At 40.2% G+C, this 10,482-nt stretch overlaps 1 protein-coding gene across 1 annotated transcript in view; it reads right to left on the minus strand.

Annotated features, from left to right (window-relative positions):
* cog6 (component of oligomeric golgi complex 6) overlaps window positions 1-5,504 on the minus strand; it is a 53,068-nt gene extending 47,564 nt beyond the window's left edge. The window contains exons 1-4 of the mRNA XM_079611320.1: window positions 5,028-5,504; window positions 4,129-4,272; window positions 3,322-3,393; window positions 2,645-2,703 (exon numbers count right to left, since the gene is read on the minus strand). Of these exons, the coding sequence (XP_079467446.1) occupies window positions 2,645-2,703; window positions 3,322-3,393; window positions 4,129-4,272; window positions 5,028-5,282 (530 nt within the window). The 5' untranslated portion in view covers window positions 5,283-5,504. The remainder of the gene's footprint in view (window positions 1-2,644; window positions 2,704-3,321; window positions 3,394-4,128; window positions 4,273-5,027) is intronic.
* Window positions 5,505-10,482: the final 4,978 nt, after the last annotated feature.

The raw sequence follows: 10,482 nt of genomic DNA on the forward strand, positions 1-10,482 counted from the left end.
CCTTTGGTGCCAGAATCAAGGGCCGTTCCACAAGGTCAGAGATACGGTGGACGCTCGCTTCTAAAACAACAGGATTATTTCCTCTTCCAAATCTCAGACTCGTTTAATCACACAAACCTCTGAACTTCCATCTCTCAGTCAGTTCATCTCGTAATCAAAAGATCTTGTTCTGTCTTCACAATGTTCCCCATCCTCATTGAAGTCTGCGCCTCTTTTCCAAAAGCCTAATGAGTTCCCAACCTACTGAGACATCATAAGCCTGGCGTGAAGTTTGTTCCAAAAGTTGTGTTGCAACTCACTCACGTAGAATTCAATCCGCAATGCATTGTGGTAAACTCAACAGGAAAACAAAAATGGAGAGATGAATAAACTTGTCAACTATAAATATAAAACTTATATTTCATTCTGTGCTAAATTAATATTTTATATACAAGTTCAGAACGTTCAAAAGTTTGAGCATGTACGATTTTATTTAAAGTTAAAGAAGTTACTACTTTTATATAGCTACTGCAAGGACACGATAAATGGATTAAAAGGGACAGTAAAGACAAATTATTTCTATTCTATAAATTCTCAAAATAAATATATAGAGAAATTATTCTGTAAATGCTTTTCTTTTAAACTTTCTATTTATCAAAGAATCCAAAACAAAACAAAAAAATCCTTAAGAAAAGTTTCTTGAGCATCAAACCAGCATATTAGGCTGATTTCTGAAGGATCATGTGATGCTGAAAGACTGGAGTAATGCTGCTGAAAATTCAACCTTGCCATCACAGGAATAAATTATATTTGAAAATATTTTCAGTTCTTTTCAATTTTAATAATATTTCACTATGATTTTACTGTATTTCTGATCAAATAAATGCAATTGCCTTTCAAAAACAAAAAAATCTTAGATCACAAACGTGTGTGTGTGTGTGTGTGTGTGTGTGTGTGTGTGTGTGTGTGTGTGTGTGTGTGTGTGTGTGTGTGTGTGTGTTAATGCCAGACTAAACTGGAATCAATTGTGAGTTGCTTGTAGAGTATTTTACATATTACAAATCGCTGCCTCATAGCAACTGTCACAACTGAATATAGTTGACATTCCTAAACACTCCACTGTCAATCCCACAATCCCCTGCATAAGCCCCCATAGAGACTGAACAGAAAACAGCCACTCAGCTCCGCACCAGCGCACACGTACATGCTTAGAAAGCAGCTGCCCATGGAAAGCAGACCTCACTGCTATTTGTCTCTCTCTGCATCTCATTGGTCCGCCACATGGCACACCGAAAGCCCAGCAGACTCAATGCCCCGTCAGCCCTCTCTTCAATCAATTCCACTCAAATGACTTTCACTGGCAGTCTCTCAATGGCCATAAACAAGCACATTTCACCAGTGAGGGCCATAAACCTGATCTGTGGGTCGCAGGTAGTACAAGATACGCTGAATCTAGAGCCTCCATTTATCATTCTGTGCCTTCACCTCGAGTCTCAGACCAAGAGCCCAAATTCCCTGATAGGATTTGGTTCGACCAATCAAGTCAACAAGGAACACGGTCGCACATACCAGAATCCTCTTCTCTCCGAGTCATTATTAACTTTAGTGTATCGCATTGTCTTGCATTCAAAAGCAAGCAGCAAAACAGATAAAGGGAATATTAATTGGAAATGCAAAACTGCACTATAGCAGGGATAAAACTTTCCAGCAGAAGACGATGAATGATTCATTGACCTCATCAAAAGTTGGACATCACAGTGCTCAGCGGTGAACACGTGCACACTCTTTCAGATTTCTCTGAAGTATACATGGAAATGAGATTGGTGTAGCGCCGCAGTCTTGTCGTCATCTGCTCTGAAAGGCTGCCCTGCTGACAGTGCCGCTGCTGTACTGCCAAGAATATTCTGGTAGGAGTGCGGGATATTCATTCATTTCAAAAACTATAGTAAAATTAAATGACAGAACGTCAGCGCATAGAAACAGAAAAATAGCAGCGGTAGAAAGTGTCTTCTACTGACTGCACGGATTCAATGACCTCGTGCGTTTTCTTTCTCAGCGGTTTACGTTCACTTGAGACATAAACGACTGTTTACTTGCAAAGACATGGTCACTTTGACACATAAGGATGTGTATTTAACCGCTCAAGCCCGATTAGTCGACAAAAAGCATTTAGTTCAACTCTCAAGTGCTTTACAAGCAGCGGCTTCATTTGAGCGCGTCTCTCAGACATTATTATTATTATTACTTCTAGCTCGTATAGAAAAAAGTTCTGTTTATTAAAATGCTAAATTTGGTGTCATATAAGGGGTGAACTTGAATAGGCTTGGACCTGACTGAATGCATACATTTAAAAGGTTTTATATATTATTTAACGCTAAATGTCTGTCCTTTACCATATTTTTGATGCTAAAGGAAATATGTCTAAATTTGAAGTTTGTGTGAACTATACACAATACATTTTGTCACGATCCATGATTCATGTTGCATTGCGATATATTGTGACACTACAGACTCCATATGATATTTAGTGCCACGGAGATGTTTTATTGTATTGCATCTCTTTTTCGTTTGATATTGCTTCAATATATGCCACCGGCAAGCCAGCTCTCCGGCTATTGAAAACCTCATATCAGTCAAACACGGCAGAGCATTATATCAGACTCACTTCTCTCCTTGAAGTTTGTTGGTTTTCACAATCAAGTCCTGGGTTTGTTCTTTGGCTGCCTGTTGACAAACAGAACATGACAGCTGGGTTATGGGGAACAAACATGTTGGTCCTTCAACTATGTACAGTCTAATATCTTCTTGAAATTGCTTTTAAGTCCCCCTGTGTTGGAAATCAAAATTGTAGTGTTGTTTATATGTCTATGTGGTGTTTTTAATCTGCTTTAAGACAAACCATGTATAAATTCATAAGTCAACAGCATTGCTGAGTTTTTTCTCCTTAAAACTGCAGTGAACCAAAGACAGTCTCAAAAACACGGTTTGAAATCGCTGGTGTTTCTGACGTCACAAACTACCTTGTAACCAATCAGGTCAACGAGTGGATCTCTGAGCTGGTGCGAGTGAGTGGAGGCGGGGCTCATTTGCATATGCATAGAACCGCATAAACTAAATAAGTCAATGGTGTAGAGTTAGATTTAAGATGTTTTACGGATACAATTATTGACTACAAGGGGACTTTAAACTTTTATTTTGTCAACGTTCTGGAGTACACTGGTATATCGATGACCTCAAAAGCCAATAGACATTGATATAAAGCAACAAAAGTTCCATTTTGATTTCACATGGCCTTTTACAGATGATGATTGTAACTATCTGAAAGCAAACATGCATGATTACCTTTAACCTGTTGGTCATTTCTTCACAGCAGGAGCTCATGGCCTGAACATCTTCATGAACGCTCTCTAGTTCCTGAAGCAGAAAGACACACTTAAGATCTCTGTAGAGGAGTCCTACACAGCAGCAGAAGGTAAGGAGCTTGTGTGCAAAAGAAGCAAAGTTTATTGTGTAAATCACATTTACATTTAATCAGAAGCTTTTATAATAAGACGAATAGCAACATTTGAAAACTATGAAAAGAAAAGTTACTTTCTATTCATAGTTTTTTATTATGTAAAAACGTAGTGTCCCAAACCTAATTTTTGTATTCCTCCAGTATTATATTATATATTATATATATATATTATATTATATTATATACCTGCTTTATATTTTTGTGGAAACCATAGATTCCCCCCAGGATTCTTTGATGAATTGAGTGTTCAACAGAACAGAATTTATTTGAAATAAATATTTTATAAATATAAAAGTCTTAAGTGTCACTTTTGATCAGTTCCTTGCTGAATTAACTTCTATTCATTATTTTTTTTTAAATCTTTAAGTAAACCTCAAGGAACATATTAAAATAAAAATAAAACAATCCATGATTATGACCCCTTTAAAATATAATGTACACTGTAAGAACCACAGGCAGCTTATGTAATATAACAGTTTTGGATTGTTTTAGTCTGAGCTGCCTCAATTAAATGGTTGTCAACTTAAAATATATATATATGGTAATGTACATATATATATATATATATATATATCTGTACCTATAAACCTATAATGAGCTTCCAACTGCTTATGCTCAGCCTGTGAATTTACCTCCGTCACTTCTTTAAATATCCGTACAAACTCTTCATTGATGGACAGGCTGCGTCTCTCGATGTCTCCCCGCAGGTTCCTCCTGGTTCTCAGACTGTTCTCAGTGAAAAACACGGAGAGAGATTTCAACGCTTCCAGCATCTCCTAGAAATCGAGAACATACAGAAAATAAATGAGACAACAGGACCTTCATTGCTGATTGCTTATCAACTGCATCCTGCCTACAACAGCCCATACGACATGAAGATCATTGCGAGAGACATCAGATGATTTACAAAGTATCAAAGTAATGTGTAATCTGTACTGCAAACTTTCTTCAAATATACTGTGGCTATATACAAATATGCTGTATACTACAGTACAGTACAGTAGTGATGGTATGGAAATGCAATGGTTTTTTGATATTAACTTGTTTCAAAGTTTGGATTAGGCAAGAATGTTTTTGAAAAGAAGACTCTTATGCTCCCCAATGCTGCATTTCTTCAATTAAAATACAGTAAAATCAGTAATATTGTGTTTTCAATTTCAGTATATTGTAATTCATTGATTAATAGAAAGTTTGTAACAATGTAGTAATATTTGCTGTCACTTTAGATCAATTTAATGTGTCCTTGCTTAATACAAGTATTAATTTCTTGGTAAAGTATTCATATAACGTTAGAGTAACGACCACCTTACTGAAATGTTGTTACTTGTTCAGCTTTATTATCTCTGTTTAAACCAAGAAAGCATCATGGCTATTTATTTTAAGGAAAAAGAACAGTATGTTATTTAATATAACATTAATATGACATAGAATTTTTATTATTAATCATTCTTGTAAAGAGTAGTAGTGACAGGTGCACTGCGAGGCTAATGAGTTAACGTTAGCTAATGCGAGCTGACCGTCACTCACAGACCTTGTCATTGTCCAGCCTGGTCTCCAGGATCTTGTTGAGTTTTCTGGACAGAGGGTTGTTGGTCTGTGAGGAGGACACATTCCCGCTGCTGTTAGAGATGTGAAGGCTTGAAGCATCAGTTGACAGCTCTGCTTTAGTCTCTGCCATCATCAACATCCACGTCAACGTCAAGGAAGCTGTTTTGAGTAACCAGAAAAACGTCCCACTGCAACAAGTCCTGAATACTTTAGTTCCGCGTCCCAAGTCGTGCTTCATTTGTGCTGAACGATGATATCTACTACAGGAATGAGACACTCGTCTTTTGAGGTTGTTATTGAAGGGAAATGTTTAAAGTCGGCATGAAACTGAAATTGCGATAACGGTTTATTGAAATGGTTTAATGATCAAGAATCAAAGGACTTGATTTTGTCCACGTGAGTGACAGGTTTCCCCGCCCTCGTGTCAGCAAACACGTCTTCAGAGAAGAGATGTCGCTGCAAGAGGGGGGAGTAATTTTTGATTAAAGATTATGGGCGCATTAAAAAAAATAGCCTCAATAAAAATAAAGATGTGCACGGAAATCATATTCCCCCGAGATTTTGATTTCAAATAAGGTCAATAATGTTTGAAATATTTTAATATATTTTAACAAAATGTATTTTATAAAATAAATATAAAAATATTTTAAAAACATCTCAAATCTATTATTACATTTATTTTTACATTATTATAATGATATAGGCCTATAATAATAATAATAGCCTTATAATAATAATAATTATTATTATTATATTTTTTAATATTTTTTTTTTTCAGTAGTAATTATAGACAACTATACTTGTTATGAAAGTATACTTTTCATGCACATAATAATATATACAGTGATTGGTGAGTTTTCTGACTGACGGCTGAAGGCCTGATGATGTATGTCCAAAACGGCGAGTGCGGCCACCAGCCTGGTTGGAAGATTATGGTGTTTATCTCCTGAAATAGGATAAAACTTCACCAGGTGTTCAAACTACGCCTTCCCCACATAGACAAAGGAGCCTTACCACCGCATTGAGAGGGTAGCTGAGATGAGCCCCCTCACTCATCATAATAAATTCGTTGACCCTTCAACTGGACTTAGGCAAAGACACTTTACTCATTCTGGCCAGGTTGAACAGATATGTGAGAGCACACCTGTACCTTACCACCGTATATCAGGGGATGTATCCTCAGAGATATTGCAGGCCCTTCAACAGCTCGAGACTGAGAATCAGAAAGTACAATCTACAGTCTTAGACATGCAACGACAAATGCGTTGTGATATTGCAGTTTCATTGCACCAAAGGCAAACACCACCATCACATGATAGAGCCTCTTCTCAGCCATGGTGGCTACCTCAAGCCAACCTGCTACACTCCATGAGCCGCCATACCATATGAAGAGGAAGACTGGCCACCCCCACCTCCACCAGTAGCTGATGATGTTCCACTTCCTCGAACTGCATTGAATAAACCGTTACCTCATATCCCAACAGCAGCTGTCCCAGACTTAATAGAGGAACTAACTGCATGTTTAAGCAGACAAGGCAGGACATCACACCTGCCTTCATGTCCACTCACTCATGAGTACCTTGAACCAGATGAAGATTCAGTAGTGGCATCTGACCAGGAGAGGGCATGTGATACTGATAAACAGCCCAGGTATCCCCACATACAGTACCTCCTTGTGTCAGAATGCAACATCGAAAGGAGATTAGTGAGGATCCTCTCAACCCTAAACAAGAGAAAGTATATAGAGGCCCTAAGCCCACAATTCCTGATTTCACAAAGGGGGACCCACAAGAGTTTGCCAGATTGAAGATCTCCCTGGATAATATTTCTGCCTGAGGATGCCACGGGGAGTTTAAATATCAGATCCTCTGATACTGTACAACTGAATTCAAGAAGTTTGCACTCAAGTTCAGAGCACTCGTGGGCATGCTAGATCAACTACTGAAGGTGAAAGTGGTAATATCGAACTACGGTGTGGCTCACATGTTACTAGGCTACTGTCCAAGTTACCTCATGACCTGAGAGCTGATTTCAAGAGGTACATGTATCCCCTGTGAGTCTGGATCCCCACACTCCTAAATTCTGAAGAAAGATTGTTCACTCTGAGCCTGAATTGTGAAGGGGAAGAAAGATTGTTCAATCTGAACCTCAATTGTGCAGGGAGGCTGGAATACGAACTGCCAATTCAAGAAAGTGGCTTTGAGTTTATTGGAGAAAGAAGGGAACGCTCTAACCAAAGGAAGGACAGGCGTAAGGACGTCAAGTCTTGTAAGACATTGTCCATATTTCATAGCTCAGATCCTTCCCCCACCAATCCTCTGACAGAGGGGTCTGCTCCAGGTGCTACTAGACCTCAGGACAAGGTAAAGGCATTCTGTCCCTATCGATCTAAAACCCAGCATTACTTGAGTCAGTGCCAGAACTTTAGTCAGCTTACCAAAGCACATAAGAGCACCTGGGTAAAAAACAAGAAATGTTGGCGTTGTGGTCACACCCACCAAGCAGCACAGTGCCGTCTGAAATCAACCTGCAAAATCTGTAAGGGCAGACATATTTCGACATATGTCGTTAAAAATAACGAAACACTTCACTGTATTATACAGATACGAAATACGTGGTGAAAGTGGTTGCGTTAATGTTCGGTTGGCTTGAAGACGGTGCATGCGTGTGCGTGCGGGCGTGTGTGTGTGTGTGTGTGTGTGTGTGTGTGTGTGTGTGTGTGTGTGTGTGTGTGTGTGTGTGTGTGTGTGTGTGTGTGAAAGAGCATTGGCCGATAATGGCCGGAAGGGAAGTTTTCGAAGTGAGGGTAAAACAGGGAATAACCTGGAGAACTTGCTCACTCGTCAGCCTCAAAGACGACAAGCTTTGCTGTGCAGCCGGTGTCCAGAGGTGCAGCGCACCCTCAGTGCCAATCGCTAGGCAACTCACGCTCACTCTAGATCCACGTGTTCCAGCCCAAACACAGCGTCTCCGTCTCGCGTCTCACTGACTGTGGATTCGTCTCAGGTAACCCGTTCCTTTTTTTCTCTTCCCCTCCCTCTCTCACAACTCCACCTTATATACTCATTTCCTCACTTCCGGATAAGTGATGTCCCTCCTCCATCCAGTCACGCAACTTATGTTTTTCCCGCACCGCCACAACATCTTGAGGCACTCCACAAGCTCAATGTTAGACCGATCAGAGAAAAACCTTCTCTTGTCAGTCCCACCAATGAGGTTCTGTACTTGGACAGACAAGCAGGCTGCAGTCAAGTACCACTGAAAGTAACCAAAGTAATCATACGCAATGGAGACCATGCGCTAGAGACTTTCGCTATTCTAGATGATGGCTCAGAGTGAACAATCTTTCTTCTGGCTGCTGCTCAGAAACTGAATCATCGTAGGAAGACAGAGGACCAGAGGACCAACAGAGCATTCTCAGCAGATCAGCTAGAACTGGCAGAACATACATACCCAACACTCTTAGAAGAAAAGGTTCTATATAGAACCTTAAAAGGTTATATAGGCGCTTCTTATTTGGAACCCCTAAAAGGTTCTACACTCTTAGAAAAAAAGGGTTCATTGGGGTTCTATATAGAACCATAGGGTTCTTTACTCAACTCCAAAGAACCTTTTATGCTAAAAAGGTTCTATAATGACAAGAAAGAACCCTTTCTTGGGTTCTGTATAGAACCTTTTAGGGGTTCCAAATACGAAGCGCCTATAGAACCTTTTAAGGTTCTATATAGAACCTTTTCTTCTAAGAGTGTATCAAAGCCCTACAAAGCAAGTATAGCCATCTCAGAGGACGGCAGTTTATGCACATTCCTGCCCTTAACAAAGCTCACCACTCTTATTAATTGGCTCTGATTATCCTCACTTAATCACTCCAATTACGCCAGTGCTATTTAACCAGCTGCGGTGAATATGAGGTTTGGTTGCACAGTGCTTTTGGACTAAGCTTTTCAATTGTCAGCTTCAGCCTCAACAGTGCCTGAATATTTATGTTGTGTCTCCCTCCAACGAGCTGTTCAAACATGTCCAGAATCTTTGGCAACTGGATGTATTGCCTAACAGGAATGAGAAGCTTGTCACTAGATCAAAGCAAGACCAGGAGGCAATTAACCTATTAGATCAACATCAATGGGATCCAGCTTTATGCCACTCCTCATCTCAGGGTAAGGCACATGGCTAAACTACAAGCTACAAAGTAAGGTGTGATGTCTAACCTCCGCAGCACAGATAATCGCTTAATGAGAGACCCCCAAAGGGCAGAAGCCTATATTGCTGAAATTATGTCAGTTCGCAGATTTTACAGTTCCTAACTGTACTCAGCAAATTCACATCTTTTGTGATGCCTCAGAAAAGGCTCATGGTTATGTTGCGTATCTACAACCAGAAAACCCTGAGGGATATGTTGAAGTGGCATTCCTCACTGCTAGATCAAGAGTGGCCCCTAAACGACAGCTATCTATGCCAAGGTAAAAACTGTGTGCAGCCTGTATTCAGTTTTTCAAGGTTCAATGGAAAATGTTTTAGCTTGATACCCATATGCTGTCATAGTAGATGATATATTGGTTGGTGGACACACAGAAATGGAGCACAACGACAACCTAGAAAGAGTGCTGGAGTGGGCCAGACAGCTAAATCTCAGGCATAATCCTCTGAAATGCAAATTCAGAAGGACAAAGTGAGCTATATGGGCCATGTCTTCAGCAGTGATGGCTTACAGTACATGCCATCTAAAGACTAAAGCCATCCGTGAAATACCAGAGCCTACAAATGCCACTTGGCATGATCAACTACATGGGCAAGTTCATCCCTAATCTCAGTTAAATATCTGTCCCTCTCCGCCAGCTAACTCACAAAGACACAGTATGGTGTTGGCTGCAACAGCACCAGGATGCTTTCAATGCCTTGAGAAAGTGCCTAACATGCCCCCCTGTCCTGTCTTACTACAATGTTGACAAGCCCATCACCTTAACATGCGACTCCTCACAATTTGTTTTAGGAGCGGCATGCCTGCAGGACAGTAAGACTATTGCTTACGCTTCATGGGTCCTCACGCAAACTGAAATTTGCTATGCGTAAATAGAAAAAGAGCTCTTTGCTGTAGTTTTCACTTGCACCAGGTTCAACAATTACATCCAAGGCAAACCAGTGACCATTGAAACAGACCACCAGCCTTTGGTGACAATCATCAAACGTCCGATACTCAGCACTCCTGCCCGACTCCAAACGAATGTTGCTTCAGCTCCAACGATACAACATCACCCTAGTCTACAAAAAAAGAAAGCACATAGCAGACACCTTGTCACAAGCCCCACAAGCACCTGTACAGCAACAGTCCAAGGAGGAAAACACTTTTGAGGTAATGAATGTCTACAACATCTCACGATCACGCATGGATGAACATAAACGTGAATGCAATCAGACAAGGATGGCCAGCCAAACTGCAC

The sequence above is a fragment of the Phoxinus phoxinus genome (genome assembly GCF_949152265.1).
Source record: "Phoxinus phoxinus genome assembly, chromosome: 4".
NCBI lineage: Eukaryota > Metazoa > Chordata > Actinopteri > Cypriniformes > Leuciscidae > Phoxinus > Phoxinus phoxinus.